This window comes from Phyllobates terribilis, unplaced genomic scaffold (assembly GCF_046119375.1).
Source record: "Phyllobates terribilis strain yellow unplaced genomic scaffold, ASM4611937v1 Scaffold_4__5_contigs__length_816908805, whole genome shotgun sequence".
NCBI classification, from domain to species: Eukaryota; Metazoa; Chordata; class Amphibia; order Anura; family Dendrobatidae; genus Phyllobates; species Phyllobates terribilis.
Window position 1 is genome coordinate 563,607,823 of NW_027362764.1, and position 23,846 is coordinate 563,631,668.

The 23,846-nt window shown below is 42.9% G+C and overlaps 1 protein-coding gene across 3 annotated transcripts in view; it reads right to left on the reverse strand.

The window, feature by feature from the left end:
- Nucleotides 1–1,254: 1,254 nt before the first annotated feature.
- The window catches only part of ANKRD12 (ankyrin repeat domain 12), a 130,827-nt gene continuing 108,235 nt past the window's right edge, over nt 1,255–23,846 (reverse strand). For all 3 annotated transcript variants that reach the window (XM_073679043.1, XM_073679044.1, XM_073679042.1), the window contains exons 13-14: nt 5,852–5,947; nt 1,255–2,583 (exon numbers count right to left, since the gene is read on the reverse strand). In XM_073679043.1, coding sequence (XP_073535144.1) covers nt 2,398–2,583; nt 5,852–5,947 — 282 coding nt within the window. In that variant the 3' untranslated portion in view covers nt 1,255–2,397. The remainder of the gene's footprint in view (nt 2,584–5,851; nt 5,948–23,846) is intronic.

A 23,846-nucleotide genomic window follows, 5' to 3' on the forward strand; every position in this document is an offset into this window, starting at 1 on the left:
TTGAATGTAAAATTTGCTGGAATAATTAGCGGCTGCCATGTCACCTTTGGAGAGCCCCTGATGTGCCTAAACAGTGGAAACTCCCACAAGTGACACCATTTTGGAAACTACACCCCTCAGGGAACTTACAAGTGCTTCTCACTAAATTAGAATATCAAACAGTTAATTTATTTTGGTTCTTCAATACAAACAGTGAAATTCATATATTATATAGAGTCATTACAAAGTTTTTCTAATCATTGCTGTACAATCCATTTAAAGGGGTTGTACAGTTTCAATTTTTTTTTTTTTTTTTTACAAACCCCATTGTGTCCCAATAAGACAGCCAAGCATCTTTGTAATTATGATGCATTATTGTGGCCACCCCGAAACAGTGCTCGGTGGTCACATGACCCCCACAAGCACTTTCAGTTCAGTCCTCTGCTGACATCCTATAGACAGGTCAAGCGGTTCAGTGCATGCAAAGCATTGTCCTTTGGACAGAACGTTTCTTCCCATTAAGGCTTAGTGCCCACGATGCAGAAATGAAGCATTTCTGCATCTCTTTGGCAGAAAAAAACATGCGTTTTTTTACGCGGATTTGCATGCGTATTTGCCATGCGTTTTTCCAATGCATTGTATAGGCAAATACGCATGCAGAAACGCACAAGAATTGGTCATGTCCGTATTTTTTCTGCGAGTAAAATCTGCGCAGAAAAAATACGGACCATGTGCACAGAACTTGCAGAATGTCATAGGAAGTAAAGGGATAAGGTATGCAATGCGATTCTGGAGCGTTTACGAGCTGCAAATACGCACCAAAAACGCATCGTGGGCACACCGCCTAATTCTTGAATGAGATCTCTTTGAAGTGCATGCGCAGACCCATCTGGGAAAAGAGAGAAGCTAATGGTGGGCAGGGTGTATACAGCTAAGCAGAGGAGCAGGATGCAGCCTGGTAATTGTTTTTTTCCCCGCATAAAGCAGAAACTACATATATGCCTCAATGTAATGGGGAAGATTCATGAAAACACCAAGTGCAATATGGATTTTAGCCACCAGAAATACCAAAAAGAAATAGGAGAGCAATTTGAAGGTAGAGCAAGACCCTTGCCAGGAATAATGGGATAACCTCTTTAATTTAACATGTTCCCTATAGACCATCAATGTCCTACCGTTCAGTGGGGCTGTAAAGTATATGCAACTTCCATTCAATTGCGGATTTATTTATTTTAATTTGTCGTGAAATAAATGTACACAGATTGTCCATTTGCTTTCTGAACAGGACCAATAAAATTTATTAAACAATATTTACATAGGTATATACAAATTTTTGTAAATATTAAAATAGAACATTTACAATTTTAGAGCTTTCATTCAAAGTTCTTTTTTTCTTAAAAAATAGGCTCACTTGAGTCCGAAGTCTAAACAAGGATTCATTCTTTTGTTGGTTTTTAGATTTGAACAAAAAAATAATCTGCGTATGATAGCGGTTTTCGGCAGCAGGCTAGCGTGACTTGTATTAAACGGTATTGGATGTGATGTGGTACAAGTGCTGAACTGAGTGGTGCATGCAATACCTTTATCCATAAACCTTTCCAAGGCTATGAACATGCCTTACTGAAACACATACAAGCACAACACGTTACGAGAAAAACAGAACCTAAAAGACAACAACTTTGGTCCATTAAAACATCAGACGTAGGCTTCCACATAAAATATCTATCTTTGTACAGCTCGGGATTGTTAATTACAATACTATATACAAAATGCACAGAAATATGTACACATATAAAATAAGTTATTTAAAATAAGACAAAATTACATTTGTATGAATTTCACACATTATCTTCCTAAGACGTGATCGATTCAGAGCTTTTCATGTTTCCGCTGCATTACACTTCTTTATAGGATGGAACGTTAACCCTTGCTGTTGTCGGGCACGTTCCTGCATTGCACGTTTAGCTAGATCCCTATGGCACTCATTGGAAAAGCTATCCAGTGAATTGTAATGCATTGGTGTGCAAAACACAGGTACCAATAGTAGCAAAAACAAACATGGATGATCGTCCAAGTGGATGTCACCTCAGGCTTCTTGCTACTATCCTGAAGCAGCGTCCTCATCTGCCAGCTATAGGCTTCCATTTTGCTGCGGACAGTGAAATTACTGTAGTAAAATGCAATTTTTTTCTATGATTAAATATATTTATATAAAATAATTTCTAGAAGCAAATCCTAATCCACAAGTTCCTGAAAGACCCGGAGGCTGTGTGCGCATGTAAGTTCTTCGACATTTCCGCTTAAGAAAGAGTGCAGGTTTTCCTCACAGAGGCTGTGCCCTCCCATAATCACCAAACTGACCGTCTGCAGCGAAGCATACAGAAATGCAGTCTATGGAAGAAGCTGCAGAGTAGGATTTCATATAGGCGTCAGTTCAAAGTCATCGTTGACCTCCACAAGTGGAACGTAGAATTCCTGAATCTCATAAATGCTGACTGATTTGTATGTGGCCGGATCCAGTTCTTGTAGCTTCAGCTGCCACTCTAACCTCTGAACGGCATTGAGTGCTGCCGCTTCGTGCTGCTGTCTCATGAGTAAACATGTCTGCAGGCGGAAAAGAGTGAAGTGGCGTTAAGACATTTTTTTTAATTTGAGAAGAATTGTAGATGCATAAATTGATATTGAGGTATTTCTAAATAAACAAAAATCTCAATCTACTGTACTATAATCAACTGCGGCCACATCTCACTCACTTCCCATCAAATATATCCATCTATCTATATATCTATATACACATACACACACACAAACACACAGTGGCTTGTGAAAGTATTCACCTCCCTTGCCATTTTTTCGTGTTTTTCTACCTCACAACCTGGAATTTCACTGTTTTTTGAGGGTTTGCATCAGGTCATGTAAAGAACATGCCCACAACTGAACATTTGGTTTTCGTTTTATTGTGAAGCAAACAAATAGGATAAAATAACTGAAAACTTCAGTGTGAATAACTATTCACCCCCCCTAAAGTCAGTACTTTGTAGAGCCTCCTTTTGCAGCAATTACAGCTGCAAGTCGCTTTGGATAAGTCTAAAGTTTTCCACATCTTTCCATTGGGATTTTTGCCCATTCCTCAAGGCAAAACTGCTCCAGTTTCTTCAAGTTTGATGGTTTCCTCTGGTGAACAGCAATCTTCAAATCTGACCACAGATTCTCAATTGGATTAAGGTCTGGTCTTTGACTACACCACTCCGAAACATTTACACGTTTCCCCTTAAAGCACTCGAGTGTTGTTGTAGCAGTATGCTTTGGGTCATTGTCTTGTTGGAAGGTGAACCTCAGCCTTAGTCTCAAATCACTGACAGAAACAGGTTTTGCTCAAGAATATCCCTGTATTTTGCACCATCCGTCTTCCCCTCAACTCAAACCATGTTGCTGTCACCACCATGTTTCACTGTGGGGATGGTGTTCTTGGGGTGATGAGCTGTGTTGGTTTGGCGCCAGACATAGCATTTACCTTGGTGGCCAAAAAGTTCACTTCAGCCTCATCTGACCACAGCACCTTCCTCCATACATTTGGGGAGTCTCCCACATGTCTTTTGGCAAAATCAAAAACAAGCCTTACAAGTTGTGTAAGTAAGGCTTTTTTATGCTCACTCTTCCATAAAGGCCACATCTATGGAGTTTATGGCTCATAGTGGTGATATGGGTAGATACTCCAGATTTGTTGGGAGATCTCCTTGGTTTTCATGGTGTGGTTTGGTTATTGGTGCCTCTTGCTTAATAGTGTTGCAGCCTCTGTGGCCTTTCAGAGAAGGTGTGTATATACTGACAGATCATGTGACACTTAGATTGCATGCAGGTGGACTTCCTTTCACTAAGCATGTGACTTATGAAGGTAACTGCCTGCACCAGAAATTTTTATTGGCTTCATAGCAAAAGAGGTGAATACATACGCACATGACAATGTTTAGTTATTTGATCCCATAAAACTAATTTATGCCTATATTTTTTTCACTTCACCAACTTAGACTATTTAGTGCTGATGCATCACACACAAATTGGATTACAAAAAGATTTAAACACAAGTTGTATTGTAACAAAATAGGTAAAAAGCCATGTGGGTGAATACGTAAGCCACAGCTTTTTTAATTAAGCAACTTCAATATATTTTGTATTTCAACTTCAGTAATGAAAGGGTTTATTCAGGCCTTTTTTCTCCTCTATGGGGCTATGCACTTATTAGCAGGTAGTTAACTACCTGCCTTTTCTGTCGTGCGATAATCTCTCCGGTTTCAGAGCGATCACGCGGTCCTTCTCTTCTGCTTTATCGATGGCGCGTCATTGCCGATGTAATGTAGACTGACAGCTTGCTTACCGCTGCCCAATTCCACACACTTAGGCAGTGTGAAGCCTGCTGTCAATCAACATGACACCAGCATTGACACATGCCGACGGAGCAGAGTGGAAGAGAAGGAACTGTTCTGTTAACGTCATAGAAATTAGGAGAATTGTTGCCAGGAGCAGTCCGTGACCGCTCTGAGCCAGGAAAGAACAACACATGGCAAAAAAGGTAGGTTGTTCGAGACTACCTGATGATCAGTGCTTGGCTCCATAGAGGGAAAAAAAAGCCAAGGATAAACCTTATAAAATAAACATTACTTATGTCCCAAGTTTCAAAAATAACAGGTCCATGTTTGTCTGCAGTGCTGAAGTCATGTTGACAGCGCTGCAGCCAACCAGTGAGCTCAGCAGCTTGTGCCTGTTGAAGGTTGTAGGCCCCAATGTAAAATCTCCAAGTTACACCACTGAATAAAACTCTTATTTTGTAACCATGCTCAACTCCTTATTAAATGGGTTACTCCAAGTATAGAAGTTATCCACCAGAAATTGGGAAGTAAACCATATACCATGGATAGGTAATAACTTTCAAACTTGGCACAACCTCTTTAAGTCAAAAAAATAATTCACCTAAAATGCAGCACTAAACAAAGGGTTAAAAACAAAAAGTAAAGTGGTTAAAGGGTAAAATCACTTTAACAAATGTTTTGAGAGTAAATACCAGAAATTCATGATTAGATATTTGATTCTTCTTCACTGTTAGAGCAGCCTTCCACAAAGACGGCACAGAGCGCTTGTTCTAAAAATGGACAGGTCTAGTCACATGCGTCTGTGTCAGCCCCCCCATATAAAAGCATTAACATTGGGAAGCTATTTTTCAATTGGAGGAGGCTGAGATCTAGTCACGTGTTCCTTTTATCAGCAGCCATTTTAGAGCAGGAGCACACTGCAGTCTGTGAGGAAAGCTGGAATAGCAAGTGCAGGAGGAGAGGCTGTTAGGGTATGTGCCCATGGTGAGGAGCAGCTGCGGGTTTGAAGCTGCGTGTTTATGCAGCGTCAAACCCGCAGGGTCCAGATGCTACAGTATAGTGGATGGGATTTCTAGAAATCCCATGTCCACTATGCATCCCAGTGCACCTGCAGTTCACCCACAGAAACTGCCATGCGGCGCATCTTTCAGACCCACAGCATGGCAATTTCTTTTGCGGGTCCGCATGTGAACTTTCCCCATAGACTGCATGTGAACTTTCCCCATAGACTAACCTCTATAAGGAAAGTCCGCATGTGGAAAAAAAAAATTGCGGCCGCTCATTTGCATATGAGGGCGAAAGCTGCGCGGCTGCTCTGTAGTGTCGGGGAACAGGCAGCTCCGGATGGTGGGAATGTACCCAATACTTCTATATTAGAAAGTGGCACAAAATCAGGTCCCCAACACGCCTGGCAAAGATAAAAACTAATCAATACCTTTATTTTAAGATAAATTAAGAAAAAAATATGCAGCCGAGAAGCAGAATGAAAGCAGATTGCAACCTACCTTTAATTTATCAAATTTATCATCCACATCATGTAGCCATGACATAAACTGCCTGGCATTGAATCTGTCCCGTACAGACGCTTTCCCGTCTTCTGTCTGTAACAGAGGAAAATATCAAGAGCCATTTAATATGAGTAAAGAGAGGAAAACATTGCTATGACACAAATCACAGGAGACCATGACATTTTAGGGTTCCATTGTATATCATCTGTATTCACTGCAACAAAATGGCTTTTGCATTGAAATCTACCACCACAGCCTCACTTGTAATTTCTAAAGGCTGAATAATAAAAAAAAAAATGAGAGAGAACTCGCATTGTTAATTTTCAAAAGCCTTCAGCTGCAGATTTTCATCCCTTTATAGCCCTTTCAAGGTCCATGATGCACACTGTGCAGAAACGTCCGAGATCTTCACAGAGCACCACTTACTGTCTAAGACGTGAATGTGTAGAGCTGGAGCCTTGTGGTTATGTTGATGCCAGAAAGAATAGGAGCCACACAGCAAGTGCTGCACATTCTGTCTGGCTGTCATATTTCTAAGTCTGCAGGACCAACCTATACATACTAATGCTTCATTCACCAAGCTGGCAATACTGGTCACCCTGAGCATGCCATAAGCGTGGTCACTTGGCATATATTGGACCATTTACACTTTAAAAAAAAATAAGTTAGGAGTAATTGTTGATTTAGGAGAACTTGCAGCAGAATTTCTGTCCTGCCTCTAGCTCCTCCTCTACAGACTGATGAATAGAAACTGCCATCTCCTATCTCTGGGCTGGAGAAATCAGTCTACACTGAATACAGAGTGTACAAAATAAAAGACCAGTCCTGGAGGAGAAAAAAAAATAGCATGCATTTCTGATAACATATTACAAAGTTTCTGGTCGCCAGGTGTTCTATTGAATTAGATCAGGGATGTCAAACGCAAACACACAGAGGGCCAAAATGAAAAACTTTGACAAAGTCGCGGGTCAACCAGTACACAAGATAATGGGTCCCACACAGTCTTCCATACAGAATAACGGGCCCCACATAGGTTTCAATACAGTATAATGGGTCCCACAAGGTCCTCAATGCAGAATAATGGCCCAATATAGGGGTAGTGGTTTTCGTATCGAGGGCCAAAAATATTTACCCTGCAGGCCAGAGTTTGACACGTATGATTTAGACAGATAAAAACCTAAATTGACACTTATCCTTTAGGGTAAGTGCACACATTCAGTATTTGCAGCAGAAAAATCTGATGCGTTGGCAGGAAAAACGCTGCGTCAAATAGGCACCATATTGCTTTTTTTTAATCATTCATTCATACTTTGCAAAAATGCTCAAAGAATTGACATGCTTCAGATTTGAAACTGCTTCAAAATCGGCAAGGAAGAAATGAGCAATTTGTGCATGAGAATTCAGAAACCCCACTCACTTCGCTTTGCAGGGAAAAAGCCGCATATGAACATAGCCTTATACTAATTCCCAATATTGGTATCACTCTCCATAACGGTTCTAGCATTATGGCTTTTGTTATTTCTAGAGTTGAATGCTTGACAAAAAAAAAAAAAAGGATATGGAAGAATAGCTTTAACACATCCAATCCTCTTTTTTTACCCTCTGCCCAATAATCAGTAATTAACTAAATTCAATCTGAATTTTGGTAGACAGACTAGATTAAAACCTAAGTTCTAGCCATTAGCAGTTTATGCTGGTCTCCAGTCACAGATCTGGTCTGTACTGGTAATATAAAAAAGCAAAATCCACTTGCCCTGTCATTTCCCATCTTTAGCCTGAGTGATGGGCTGTGGGCAGGGTTACCCCGCGTGTCACACTCGGCATCCACCACGCAATTTCCCTCTCCTCATTCACTGTGAAAAAGCGCGGTGAATGGAGGGTGTGACGCGCAGTGAAACCCCACCCACAGCCCAGCATCCACCGCGGGGACAGCGTCACTGATGTGACGCCTCACTTGACATGACATCAGCGGAAGAAAAAGCCGGCTGCAGCCGGGGGTCACGTAATGCCTGTGAGCGGCCAGTGATAGCGCCGCTCACAGACAATACATACAACGAAAAGTAATTACAAAAACACTTATGGGCACATGTGAAATACATTGGGGCGCTTGAAAAAACTACTGGACAACTTCTTTAAAATATATGAGAGGGTTGTAGTCATGAAATCCCTTTAAAAGTCACTATTGGGGCATTTGAGCGTCATATAGGAGAGTTCCATGATTGCGAACACTCCTAATGAGCCAGAACAGAGCACAGGTCTGTCATTGATGTATGGATCTAGATAGAAATATAGACAAAAAAAAAAAACAGCTTGTTAATGGATTACAAATTTTGAAAGGTGTTGTCTTGTATGAGATTTATTTAGTGGGGCACTTTAATAAAAATACAGGAGCTTCTCACTAAATTAGAATATCATCAAAAAGTTAATTTATTTCAGTTCTTCAATACAAAAAGTGAAACTCATTATATAGAGTCATTACAAACAGAGTGATCTATTTCAAGTGGTTATTTCTGTTAATGTTGATGATTATGGCTTACAGCCAATGAAAACACAAAAGTCATTATCTCAGTAAATTAGAATAATTTATAACAGCATGAAAAATGTTTTTAAAATCTGAAATATTGACCTACTGAAATGTATGTTCAGTAAATGCCCTCAATACTTGGTCGGGCTCCTTATGCAGCAATTACTGCATCAATGCGGCGTGGCATGGAGGCGATCAGCCTGTGGCACTGCTGAGGTGTTATGGAAGCCCAGGTTGCTTTGATAGCAGCCTTCAGCTCGTCTGCATTGTTGGGTCTGGTGTCTCTCATCTTCCTCTTGACAATACCCCATAGATTCTCTATGGGGTTAAGGTCAGGCGAGTTTGCTGGTCAATCAAGCACATTGATGCAGTTGTTTTTAAACCAGGTATTGGTACTTTTGGCAGTGTGGACAGGTGCCAAGTCCTGCTAGAGAATGAAATTTCCATCTCCAAAAAGCTTGTCGACAGAGGGAAGCATGAAGTGCTCTAAAATTTCCTGGTAGACGAATGCACTGACTTTGGTCTTGATAAAACACAGTGGACCTACACCAGCAGATGACATGACTCTCCAAACCATCACTGATTGTGGAAACTTCACACTAGCCCTCCAGCAGCTTGGATTGTGGCGTCTCCACTCTTCCTCCAGACTCTGGGACCTTGATTCTAAATGAAATGCAAAATTTACTATCATCTGAAAACAATATATTGGACCACTGAACAACAGTCCAGGTGTTTTTCTCCTTGGCCCAGGTAAGACGCTTCTGGCGTTGTCTTTTGGTCATGAGTGGTTTGACACAAGGAAAGCGACACTTGTAGCCCATCTCCTGGATAAGTCTGTGTGTGGTGGCTCCTGAAGCAATAACTCCAGCAGCAGTCCACTCCTTGTGAATCTTCGGGTGCGATTATCCCGGTTGCTTGTGCACCTTTTTCTACCACACTTTTTCCTTCCACTCAACTTTCCATTAATATGCTTGGATACAGCACTCTGTGAACAGCCAGCTTCTTTAGCAATGACCTTTTGTGGCTTACCCTCCTTGTGGAGTGTGTCAATGACTGCCTTCTGGACATCTGTCATGTCAGCAGTCTTCCCCATGACTGTGGAGCCTACTGAAACAGACTAAGGGACCTTTTTAAACGCATCGGAAGCCTTTGCAGGTGTTTTAATTATTCTAATTTACTGAGATAATGACATGTGTTTTCATTGGCTGTAAGCCATAATCATCAACATTAACAGAAATAAACAATTGAAATAGATCACTCTGTAATGACTATATAATATAGGAGTTTCACTTTTTGTACTGAAAAACTGAAATAAACTTTTTGATGATATTCTAATTTAGTGAGAAGCACTTGTAGCTGTATACATCATCCATATCCACGTACCAAAATAACAGTGTCCAGTAAGTGGCAGTGTTCCACTGGAGTTCACCTGTTTTATTCTTAGGCTGTGGGCCCATGATGAGCTTTTACTGTGTTTTTGACGCTGCTTATTTTCGGTTTGGGCAAAAAAGCAGCTTTTTACAGTACCAGCAAAATGAATGGGATTTATAGAAATCTCATGCCCCCGAGCTTATTTTTTACACAAAGTAAGCTCAATTGTGGTGCGTTTTTCCAATCCGCAACATGTCAATTTCTCTTGCGGGTACGCAGGGTTTCCAATGGGAAATTTCCCCATAGACTTACATTAGATGCGTAAAATCTGCAGGTAAAAAAACCCCAAACAACGCACATGCGTTTTTAGTACGTTTACGAAGCATAAACTAATCAAAAGAGCATGTAATCAGCACCCAAGAATGTCAATACCAGGAAGATTCAAAAACAAAGCAGCTATATTTAACCTTTTTATGTCCCAATGACAGACATAACACACATCATGACATGCTATGCCCATCATGACTTTTCACTGTCACACAGTGATAGCTCAGTGCCGACAGCTGTCAGTGACGGCTGGGGGGCAGGGGAAGAGGTGCGGGGACCCATGCTGGCCCCCGCACCCAGATTGCTGTGATCAGTCAGTCAATCTGACTGACCGCTCACAGCAGGAGCTTGGCGCTGCAAGTGGCGGAGCTCCTAGACCAACAGCCAGGAGCGGTGTCTGCACTTCCCCTGGCTGTTTAACTCCCTATATGCTGCGATTGCAACATTTAGGAGGCAGGCAAAGGGAAAGGAGCTCCCTCTGCCTTCAGATCGGCGCCCCCGCAACGTTATTGCTGGGGTACGATCGTTACCATGGTGACCTGGGGTCGTCATGACAAATTGCCAGGTCCGGAAAGACCAGATCTATAAAAGTGTCACTAGTTAACCCCTTTAGTTAACAGGGCTGTGGAGTCGGTAAGCCAAACCTCAGACTCCATCTCAGACTCCTCAATTTCCAGGTCACCGACTCCCTCATACATGGCTCATGTTTAAGTGATAAATTTACTGTAGCACAGATTCATCTCAGCTAAAAGTCTAGACCCTTAGATCAGGAATAGGACATTTCATAACTTTCCCAAATTCTTAGGAAAAAATATTCCCCACAAACTGCATTGAACTACTGTACCCAATTTATTATATATTTTAAGAGTTGGTCCATTTTATACCAACTCCGATTCCACCAAAATGGGCTCTGACTCCACGACTCCAACTCCACAGCCCTGTTAGTGAACGCTGTAAAAAAAGAAAAAAAAAAAATAAGTAGCAAACTGTTTTTTCATCATACCGCAGGAAAAAAAGTGGAATAAAACGCAATCAAAAAGACTAATGTAAATAAAAATGGTATAGCTGAAAACGTCATCTTGTCCCGCAAAAATACAAGCTGCCACAAAGCTCCATCAGAGGAAAAATTTAAAAAGTTATAGCTTTCTGAATATAGCAATGCAAAAATAGATCTTTATTCTATAAAAGTTTGTGTAAAAGAGCAAAAAGATTAAAAAAAAATTACATAAATGAGGTATCGCTGTAATTGTACTGATCCAAAGAATTAAGTTGCCTAATCAATTTTACCACATACGAAACAGAATAAAAACCACACCCCCATCCCCCCACAAAAAAAATCCTGAATTGCTGCTGTGTGTTCATTCTGCCTCACAAAAACTGGAATAGAAAGCGATCAAAAAAAAGGAAAAAAAAAAAAAGGTTGTGCCCGAAAATGGTACCAATAAAAACATCAAGTCATCCCGCAAAAAACAAGCCCTCACATGACTGTTGGCCAAAATATAGAAAAATTATAGCTCTCAAAATATGGGGATGCAAAAAACAGTTGTCTTTTAGTGTGCAACAGCTACAGTGCCTACAAGTAGTATTCAACCCCCTGCAGATTTAGCTGGTTGACACATGCGGAATTAACTTGGCATTGTGACATTTGTACTGTAGATCAGCCTGGAAGTGGGAAATGCACTGCAGCAAATTTTTTTTTTTTTTTTTAAAACGTTAAAAGTTAATTCAGAGTGTCATTTATTATTCAACCCCTCAAACCACAAGAATTCTGTTTGGTCCCCCTAAGGTATTAAGAAGTAGTTCAGGCACCAAGAATAATGAGCTTCACATGTGTGGATTAAAGATCTCTTTTGCCAGCCTTTTCTGACTATTTAAGACCCTCCGCAAACTTGTGAACAGCTCTCAGACATGGTCAACATGGGAAAGACAAAGGAGCATTCCAAGGCCATCAGAGACAAGATCGTGGAGGGTCACAAGGCTGGCAAGGGGTACAAAACCCTTTCCAAGGAGTTGGGCTTACCTGTCTCCACTGTTGGGAGCATCATCCGTAAGTGGAAGGCTTATGGAACTACTGTTAGCCTTCCACGGCCTGGACAGCCTTTGAAAGTGTCCTCCCGTGCCGAGGCCAGGCTTGTCCGAAGAGTCAAGGCTAACCCAAGGACAACAAGGAAGGAGCTCCGGGAAGATCTCATGGCAGTGGGGACATTGGTTTCAGTCAATACCATAAGTAACATACTCCACCGCAATGGTCTCCGTTCCAGACGAGCCCGTAAGGTACCTTTACTATCAAAGCGTCATGTCAAGGCTCGTCTACAGTTTGCTCATGATCACTTGGAGGACTCGGAGACAGACTGGTTCAAGGTTCTATGGTCTGATGAGACCAAGATCGAGATCTTTGGTGCCAACCACACACGTGACGTTTGGAGACTGGATGGCACTGCATACGACCCCAAGAATACCATCCCTACAGTCAAGCATGGTGGTGGCAGCATCATGCTGTGGGGCTGTTTCTCAGCCAAGGGGCCTGGCCATCTGGTCCGCATCCATGGGAAGATGGATAGCACGGCCTACCTGGAGATTTTGGCCAAGAACCTCCGCTCTTCCATCAAGGATCTTAAGATGGGTCATAATTTCATCTTCCAACAAGACAACGACCCAAAGCACACAGCCAAGAAAACCAAGGCCTGGTTCAAGAGGGAAAAAGTCAAGGTGTTGGAGTGGCCTAGTCAGTCTCCTGACCTTAACCCAATTGAAAACTTGTGGAAGGAGCTCAAGAATAAAGTCCACATGAGACACCCAAAGAACCTAGATAACTTGGAGAAGATCTGCATGGAGGAGTGGGCCAAGATAACTCCACAGACCTGTGCCGGCCTGATCAGGTCTTATAAAAGACGATTATTAGCTGTAATTGCAAACAAGGGTTATTCCACAAAATATTAAACATAGGGGTTGTATAATAATTGACACACACTTTTATGTTTAAAATTTAATAAAATTCAACTGAGCAACATAACTTTTTGGTTTGTAAGATTTATGCTTCTGTTCATAAAACCTACTCTCGTTTGCAGTTTGAAGGCTCTAACTTATTTGCATCTTATCAAACCAGCTAAATCTGCAGGGGGTTGAATACTACTTGTAGGCACTGTACCAAACAAAAAAACTATATAAATCTGGTATCGCTGTAATCTTACTGACCTGAACAGTAAAGTCGTCTAATCACTTATACTGCACGAGCAACGGCGTAAAAAATAAATAAAACAGATTCTTCACTTGCTGTTGATTTGTTCATTCTGCCTCCCAAAGATCACAGTAAGGCTCAGCTCACAATTATCCCATGCTGAGCGCTTATACCGGGGTTTCAGTGTAAATTTCTGAAATATGTGATTCAGACAAAACCCTCAGCGGAAGATTCGCTATAATGAGGCACAGTGGACCTCGTCTGGCCTGTGATCCAGCAGTGTCCGTCTTTTTAGGTGTGCATAAAAGTGCAGTTAGCCACAGTTTTGTGCACTTCTGAAAAGGACACCGCTGAACAGACGTCAGCCGAAGCCCAGAGTAACTGCTGCTTCATAATAGTGAATGGATCCCTCGGGGGTTTCATCTGAATCAAGTCACTGGGAGATTTAGATGGAAACCCCGATATAAGTGTTCAGCGCAGAGCGCCGGATAAGTATGATCCCAAACGTTATGTATAATGTTCCCAATAAAAGCTTCAAATCAATCCACAAAAAAATAGAATTAGACTTACCGGTAATTCGGTTTCTAATAACCCACCACGACAGCACACTGGAGGATGTAACCCCACCCTAATAGGGACAGGAAATACAAAGAGGTTTAAATAGCCCCTCCCACATCCTCCCTCCAGTATTATTACAAAGGATCACAAGAGTATAGATGCTTCAAATAAATTTTTATTTTGACTGATCAAGCGGTCGTAGAAACAATAAGCGAGAGGGAGGGAATTACCCGTGCTGTCGTGGTGGGTTATTAGAAACCGAATTACCGGTAAGTTAATTCTATTTTCTCTAATAACCCCCCCACGACAGCACACAGGAGTTATACCAAAGATATACTAGGGAGGGACAAGAGCCTGAAGGACCTTCCTTCCGAAGGCTAAATCTCCAACAGACATTAGGTCTAGTCTGTAGTGTTTGGAGAAAGTATGAATTGAGGACCATGTGGCAGCTCTGCAAATCTGTTCGATGGATGCGCTGGCTTTTTGAGCCCTGGAGACAGATATCACCCTTGTAGAATGGGCCTTGAGCTTTGCTGGAGGTAGAACCTGGATCTGGTAAGCCTCCGTAATCGCCCTCTTAATCCAGTTGGCTATTGTGGATTTTGCTGCTTTCTTTCCTCTGTTTGGACCTTGTGTATGGACAAATAGGTTCTTGTCTTTCCTTCCTTCTGTTTCCTGAAGATAGTGCAGTATTATTCTCCGAACGTCCAGAGTGTGGAATTCCATCTCTTTTTTGTCTTTTGGGTTGTCACAAAAAGATGTAAGGATTAACTCCTGAGATCTGTGGAAATTTGAGACCACCTTAGGTAGAAATGAAGGGTCAAGTTGGAAAATTAGACGATCTTCCAGGATTCTCAGGTAGGGTTCGTTGACCGAAAGGGCCTGTAGTTCACACACTCTTCTGGCTGTAATTATTGCCACCAGAAAAGCCGTTTTTCAGGTCAGCCTGTCCAGTCTTATGGTTGATAAGGGCTCAAAGGGTGGAAGGGTTAACCCTTTCAGAACAATGTTAAGGTCCCAGGGGGGAACCAGGTCTGTTACTCTAGGGTGGATGCGGGTGGCTGCTGTCATAAATCTTCTCATCCACTGATGTTCCGCTAGTCTTTGATCGAAGTATGAACTTAACGCCGCTACCTGGACCTTAAGAGTACTAGGTCTGAGACCTTTGTTCAGACCTTCTTGTAAAAAGTCTAGAATCTGAGCCACATCAGCCCTATGAGGGTCTGGACGAGTGGGTGCACACCACCTTAAGAAGGTTTTCCAGATCTTATGGTAAATGGTGTTCGTTACAGGTTTCCTGCTCTTCTGGAGAGCTTTGATGACTTTCTCTGAGAGGCCTCTTGTTTTTAATATCAGGAATTCAGAAGCCAGGCAGTTAGGTGTAGTCTCTCGGGATCCGGATGGTGAATCGGTCCCTGGAGAAGGAGATCCTTGATGGGAGGAAGGATTAGAGGGCTCTCCACACTCAGACTGGTTAACGTTCCGAACCAACTTCTTTTTGGCCAGCGAGGGGCCACTAGGATTACTCTGGTCCCTTCGGTCCTTATCTTCTGTAAAGCATTTGAAAGGATAGGTAGTGGGGGAAAGGCATACGCTAGTTTGAATTCCCATTTGTAAGCGAATGCGTCCACGCACAGACAAGGGCCGTTTGGATCCAGGGAGAAATATTGAGATACTTTCGCGTTCTGGTGTCCGGCAAAGAGATCTACCTCTGGATAGCCCCATCTCTCGACTAACATCCGGAAGACTTCTGGGTTTAGGCTCCACTCTCCTGGATGAATCTTTGTTCTGCTTAAGAAGTCGGCCTGGATATTAACTGAACCTTTGATATGAAGAGCCGACAAGGATAGAAGATCTTCGGCCCAGGAGAATATTCTTGCTGAGATTGCTTTTAAGCTTTCGTATCTTGTGCCCTCTTGATGACGAAGGTGGGCTACCGTGGTGATATTGTCTGAAAATATTGGAATGTGAGATTTCTGGACTAGAGGCTCTGCTGCTCTGAGGACTTCCTCTACAGTTTTTAGTTCTCTGAAATTTGATCAGCGTTGGCTCACCTCTTTGGTCCATATACCCTGGAATAGCTCTTGGGAGACCATGGCTCCCCATCCCTTTTCGTTGGCATCCACCTTTATGGTTACCAGCGGATTCTGGATCCATGGTACTCCTCTGTTCAGATTTTTTCCATTCAGCCACCAGAATAGAGAGGTCCTTACTCGCAGTGGTATAGGGATTCTCCTGTTAAGAGACCGTGGGGATCAGTCCCAATTCGTAAGGATGTGGGTCTGTAATGTTCGGGTATGCGCCTGAGCCCAGGCCACCATCTGAATACAGGATGTCAGACCCGAGGACAGACATGGCATCTTTAATGATACTAATCTTCTGCTCCTTAGGACATTGATTTTTGCTTTTATCATGACCTGTTTTTGTTTGGGCAGGAATAACATCTGGCTGTGGGAATCCAATAGTACTCCTAGAAATGTTTTTGTCATGGAGGGAACCATATCTGATTTTTTTTCTGGTTCACTAACCAGCCCAGAGACGATAGGATCTGAGTGGTCAACTGTAGATGTTCTCGGAGTACTGGTACTGAGGGCCCGATTAATAACAGGTCGTCGAGGTATGGTACTATTGAAATGTTCTAACCCTTGATATAAGCCATGACTTTTGTAAATATTCGCAGGGCTGATGAAATTCCAAATGGGAGAACATTGAATTGATAGTGGACTATTTGATCCACCTGAGCCACTGAGAATCTTAGGAACCTCCTGTGAAGTGGATGTATGGGGATGTGGTAATATGCATCCTGGAGGTTGATTGTGGCCATGACATGGTCCTGTCCTATCAGGGGGACTGTCGACCTGATGGATTCCATCTTGAATCGTTGGTAGTGGATATACTGATTCAGTGGCCTTAGATTGATTATAACTCTGTGTGAGACATTTGTTTTTTTTATTAGGAAGAGTCTGGAATAATGTCCTGTGCCTATCTCTCTTGTAGGAACCAGGGATATCACCCCTGAGGACAATAGGTCTGTAAGACCGGATATCAGGATGGCCTGACGACTTTGAGAGGAGAGCGGTGTTAACCTTATCCTCTCTGGAGGATAGTAGAAATTTATTTTTACTCCGAACTCGACAACCCTCAGGACCCATGGGTCTGAGCAGATTTCTTTCCACTGAGGTAGAAAACTCTAGATGCGGCCCCCGACTGTCCTGACGTCATGGTCTGTTCGGATGTTGGTTTTGGGAGAGAAAAAGATTTTTGCCTCCTCTACCTTTTGGGTAGCTCCATCGTCCTGTTTTGCCTTTACCCCTATATTGAGGGGTCTGCTCTTTGGAGGGACGAAAAGGCCTCTTTCTCACATTCCTAGGTTCCGGGAGGGCCTTCTTGTCTGAGGCCTTCTCTAGAAGATCATCTAGGGCTGGCCCGAACATGAGAATAAGAATAGCAAAAGAGGAGACAGAGAGACTAATTGCCAAGGAAAGTAAAATGAATCCCAAACTGTTCTTTAACTATATAAACAGTAAAAGGATTAAAACTGATGGAGTTGGCCCATTGAAAAATAAACTGGGTAAAATCATAGAGGGCGATGAGGGTAAAGCAAACCTACTCAATAGCTTCTTCTCCACTGTTTTCACAAAAGAAAACAATTCATCGGAGGAAATGCAGAGTGATAAAGTAAACCCTCCGCTAAATATCACCCACCTAACCCAGGAGGAAGTTCAGAAACGCCTAAATAATATCAAAATAGACAAGTCACCAGGCCCAGATGGCATACACCCCCGGGTACTAAAAGAATTAAGTAATGTGATAGACAGACCGCTGTATCTTATATTCAAGCACTCTTTATGGACAGGGACTGTCCCACTTGACTGGCGCCAAGCAAATGTGGTACCAATATTCAAAAAGGGGTTTAAAAGTGACCCTGGGAACTATAGACCAGTAAGCTTAACGTCTGTTGTGGGTAAATTGTTTGAAGGATTTCTTAGAGATGCTATTGTAGAATATCTTAATGATAATAACGGTCTAACTCCTGAGTGATAGAAAGCAGAGGGTGGTTATCAATGGAGTAAGCTCAGGGTGTGTCAGGGTTACTAGCGGGGTGCCTCAAGGGTCTGTCTTGGGCTCTATATTATTTAATATATTTATTAATGATCTAGTGGAAGGGTTGCATAGTAAAATAGCAATATTTGCAGATGATACTAAACTTTGTAAAGTAGTTAATACAGATGAGGATAGGGCACAGCTACAGGAGGATTTAGATAAATTGGGGAGTTGGGCCAAAAAATGGCAAATGGGGTTCAATGCCGATAAATGTAAGGTCATGCACATGGGAAAGGAAAACAGCAGTCACCCATACATATTAAATGGGAAACCATTGGGGAAATCTGACATGGAGAAGGACCTGGGCGTCTTGGTTAACAGCAAATTAAATTGGAAGTCCCAGTGTCAGGCAGCAGCTGCGTAGGGAAATAGAGTCATGGCATGCATCAGAAGAGGAATAGGGGCATATGATGAGAACATTGTTCTTCCTCTGTATAAAGCGCTGGTAAGGCCGCACTTAGAATATTGTGCACAGTTCTGGGCTCCGGTGCTCAGGAAAGACATATTGGAGCTAGAGAGGGTACAAAGGAGGGCGACTAAGGTAATAAAGGGAATGGAGGGACTAGAATACCCAGAGAGGTTGTCAAAATTAGGCCCATTTATGTTGGAACACAGAAGGCTTAGGGGAGACCTCATAAACATGTATAAATACATCAGGGGGCAGTACAGAGATCTCTCCCATGACCTGTTTATACCAAGGATGGTGACAAAGACGAGGGGGCACACTATGCGTCTGGAGGAAAGGAGGTTCCTGCACCAGCATAGAAGGGGATTCTTTACGGTCAGAGCAGTGAGACTCTGGAACTCTCTGGGAGAGGAAGTGGTGATGTCCAACTCACTTAATGAGTTCAAGAGAGGCCTGGACGCCTTTCTTGAGAACAATAAAATTACATCTTATGCTTAGTGATAGTTAATTAATCCAGGGATTTAATCTGACTGCCAGATTGGAGTCGGGAAGTGAATTTTTCCTCAATGATGTAAATTGGCCTATACCGCATGTTTTTTTCTTGCCTTCCCCTGGATCAACGCTGCAGAATACCTGCAGTGCACAAGAAATAGGCTGAACTCGATGGACGCTTGTCTTTTTTCGGCCTTATAAACGATGTAACTATGTATTTCCCCTTAAAGGGGATGGAACACAACTTCATTTTTGATGCCACGTCACCGTTCCAGGATTTCAACCATAGGGCCCTTCTTACAGAGTTTGATAGCCCAGATGCTCTTGCCGCCACTCTCACGGATTCTGCAGAGGCATCTGCTAAAAACCCCGTAGCGTTCTGTAGATGCGGTAGGCATGCCAAGATGTCTTCTCTGGGGGTGCCTGAAACTAGGTGTTCCTCCAGTTGATCTAGCCAACGAGATATTGATCGAGCTACGCCCGTAGAGACTGCATTGGTGCTTAATAGTGTTGCCGAGGTCTCCCAGGATTTTCTGAGTAGTCCCTCCATTATGCGTTCCAAGGGGTCTTTTAATTGAGAGGAATCTTCAAAGGGCAGTGTGGTTTTCTTTGCTACTCGTGCAATTTGGATATCCACACTTGAGACTTCAGACCAGCATTCTGCCGTCTCATTGTCTACAGGAAATCTATCCCTTAACTCTGTAGAGGTATTTAATCTCTTTCCTCGAGATTCCCACTCCTCTAAAGACTTAAGCCCCCTTCTCACATAGCGAGATCGCTGCGGAGTCAAGGTTTTGGTGACGCAACAGCGACCTCACCAGCGATGTCGCTATGTGTGACACTTTGCAGTGATCAGGCCCCTGCTGTGAGGTTGCTGATCGCTGCAGAATGTCCTGGACCATTTTCTGGTCTTTGCCCTCCCGCTGGTCAGCACACATCGCTGTGTGTGACCAGCGGGACCAGCGATCAGGCTGGCAACCATGATAAACAGCGGGTTACTAGGGGCACACGCGCACTTAGTAACCCGCTGTTTATCATGGTTACTACTCTGCTACCGTGAGCGGTAACCTCAAGCTCACCGTAGCAGAGTGGTAACCATGATAAACAGCGGGTTACTAAGTGCGCGTGTGCCCCTAGTACCCTGCTGTTTATCATGGTTACCAGCCTGCTCCTGCTTCAGAAGCAGGCTGCTAACCAGGAGCAGGACATTGTGGAAAGATTCTTTCCACGATGTTGCTGCTACCTGATCGCTGGTGAGCCTGCCTGTTTGACAGCTCACCAGCGACCACATAGCGACGCAGCAACGATCCCTGACAGGTCGTATCGTTGTCGGGATCGTTGTAGCGTCGCTTAGTGTGACGGGGCTTTAAGTCCCTAATACTCTGGTGTATAGGGAACACTAATTTTTTCCTGGAATTTTTTCCTGCCCCAAACATCTGATCCTGTACTGTTTGGGGCACTTTTTCTTCCTCGACCTCCATAGTTCTCCTTACTGCCATGAGGAGTTCCTCCAAGCTATCTGATGGAAAGTAATATCTCTCTCGTTGGGAGTTATCAGGGGTTGGACTTAGTTCTCCTTCCTCTGGAAGATCTTCCGAGATATATATCTCCTCTTGAGAGTCTTCCTCCCCTCCCTCTGGCGGGCTAATTTTCATTTTTTGGCTGCTGAGGGAGTAGATGCAGAACCCCGACTAGGTGAGGGCATAGGGAGAGTGACCGAGGCTAAGGAGGATTTGATCTCCTGACCTTTATCTCCTCCATTAAGGAAGGTTGTTCCTGCCTGATAATCTTCTCCGTACAGTCCTTGCATAGGGGCTTTCTATGGGAGGACGATCGTTTTTTTTGTACAGATGGGACATCTGTGTGACGGTCTAACTTTCTCCAGATGCAGGTTCCTTGTCCCCCTACAAGATAGGGAAGAAGGGGAGGGGAGCTATAATCACTATTTCCTGCATCTCGGAGATGGACTACCAGTGCCATACTTACTGGGACCGGACCGCGCTGGGCTCTACAGATGCAGAGCGAGAAGCTTCAACAGACATGGTTTTGTCCTACCTGTAGATGTCTTCCTGTCCAGGGCTCCTTTTATTGGCGACCGGACCAGCGCCTCCCTCTGTTTAGAGGGCTGCTCCCCCGGTGTCCAGATGAAGATTTCTGATCACCGGCAGCATTCCGCTCTTTTTCTCCCATAGCTTTTTGATGCGGTCCTCAGTGGAAAGCAAACTGCCGGAAGTGACATCATCCACCGTCCGACGTCACTTCCGGAGCCACGGCGTGCAGTCCACATCCTGGAGCCGGCATCGCCCGCGCATCCAGTGGGGGAGAGGAGGAGGAGGAGATGGACCGGAGAGCTCAGAGAGGCCTCTGGTCAGAAGATCCTGCAGACATTGCCTGAGAGCGCGGACTGGAGGAGGGGGTCCCGAATCCGGAGGAGACAGGAGCAGCGCCTTGAGGAGGAGAGGTAGAGACCGCTCGATCCTCCGCTGCCCGGCTAGTAGCTTTCCCCCAGTGCCTGTCGCCGGCCCAGCACACCGAGGATGGCCTCTTCATCCCTGATAGGGAAAGGAAATAACAATGGAGGGAGGATGTGGGAGGGGCTATTTAAACCTCTTCGTATTTCCTGTCCCTATTAGGGTGGGGTTACATCCTCCAGTGTCCTGTCGTGGGGGGTTATTAGAGAAAAAAAAACAAGTCCCCACTCAGGTCCATCATCTGCTAATGGAAATATAGGGGGCTTCCAAGTTACTGGTAGTACAAAGGCTCTGGAAAAGAAAAATGGCTCCTTGCCCCCCAAAAGAAATCCAGCAAATTCTGGGCTCCCAAATCCAAATACCCCCTCCTTTCTGAGACTGAGTGTGCCTAAACCGCAGTTAGCATCCACATGTTTGGCAGGGGTAAAATTACCAAAATGGAAGATTCTGCTCTTCTAGCACTTAGGGGCTCTGTATATGGAGTCCGCAAACTATTCTAGGAAAATCTGCACTCCAGAAGGCAAATAGCGCTTCGTCCCTCCATGTGGCTAAGCAGTATTGTACAGCCACACATGGGGTGCCAAAAGTGACAAGTTTTGGTGCCATTTTTACCCATTTTCCCATGTGAATATGTAAAATCTTAGGCTAAAACAAAAATTGTGGTAAAAATGTAATTTTTTCTTTACTACCCAATAGTATAAAATTCTGTGACACAGCTGTGGTGTCAATATGATCACTGCACCCCTAGAGGAGTTCATTGAGAGGTGTAGTTGGTAAAATGGGGTTACTTTTGGGGAAGGGGGTGTACTGCAACCTCAAGGGCTCTTCCAATGGGTCATGGCACCCGCAAACAATAACAGTAAAATCTGCACTATAATATGGTGCGCCTTCCCTTCTGAGCTTTGCACTGTACCTGAAAAGTATTTGCTAATATTATGTAGGGTATGCTCAGGAGAAATTATACAAAAAAACTGAGAGATCCATTTTCTCCTATTAGCCCTTCTAAAAATTAAAATTTGGGGCTAAAAAAAAAAAAAAAAGATTTCCGTGGGAAAAATTTGATATTTTTTTAGTTTCACAGCTCAACATTATAAACTTATGTGAAGCACCTGGGGGTTCAAGGTGCTCACAACACATCTAGATACATTCCTTGAGGGGTGTAGTTTCAAAAATGGGGTCACTTATGGGGCGGTTTCCACTGTTTAGGCACATCAGAGGCCCCCAGAAACGTGACATGGCGTCTGCTCTAGATTCCAGCCATTTTTGCATTCAAATAGTCAGACCTGCTCCTTCCCTTCCGAGCCCTGCGACCAAACAGTAGTTTTCCTCCACATATGGGGTATCGCCGTACTCAGGGAGAAATTGCACAATAAATTATGAGGTTTGTCATCCTTTTGAAAATAAAAAATTTGATTCTAAAGTAAAATTTTTGTGAAAAAAAGTTATGTTTATTTTTTCCCTTCCACATTCCATTAATTTCTGTGAAGCACCTGAAAGGTTAACAAACTTCTTGAATGTGGTTTTGAGCACCTTGAGGGGTGCAGTTTTTAGAATGGTGTCACTTTTGGGTATTTTCTGTCATAAAGGCCCCTCAAAGTAACTTCAAATGTGATGAGGTCCCTAAAAAAATGGTTTTCTAAATTTTGATGAAAAAATGAGAAATTGCTGATCAACTTTTAACCCTTAAAACTTCCTAGCAAAAAAAATATGTTTCAAAAATTGTGCTGATTTAAAAGTAGACATATGGGAAATGTTGTTATCTATTTTGTGTGACAATAACTCTAGTTTAAGGGCATAAGAATTAAAATTTTCTAAATTTTCAACAAATTTCAGTTTTTTTCTCAAACGCAAGTCGTATCGAACAAATTTTACCACTAACATGAAGTACAATATGTTATGGAAAAAAATCTCAGAATCAGTGGGATCCATTGAAGCGTTCCAGAGTTATTACCTCACAGTGACACCGGTCAGATTTAAAAAATGATGTCCGGTCATTAACCTACAAAGTTGCTCGGTCCTTAAGGGGTTAAAGCATGACAGACAAAAAATGCAGCTTCAAAAGCTAGATAAAAACAGTCAAAAAACACAAAAACCCAATGAAAAAAATGCAAGTAAACTAAGGTGCAGAAATTCTGCAGTGTCAAAAACTCAAACACTGATCGTGAGAACATAGCCAAAGCTAAAAAAAAAATGAAACACTTCAAAGAAAAGCTTCATAAAGTGCAAAGAGAGGTAGTAATCTTCTTCAATCTCCTTGTAATGCAGTGTATTGTATCAGTTTGTTTTTTTATTTCAAAAGTTAGCCGAAAATCTTGCAATGTAACTGATGAAAGCCTTTTTACATAGTATGGCTACTCTAATGATCAATGGTTTGTTTGCTTTTTAGGATCAGTGCTATCAGGAACGATATTTTAATGTACAATATTCAGCATTTAAAGGAAAACTTCAGGCACAGAGTTTACCCAATGACACGTCTAGTACAGGGCCTGAGGAGGGAGACTGATAAGGATTCATAGAATATAATAGAATCCCTGTTCATGTTTTTTTTTTTTTTTTTTTAA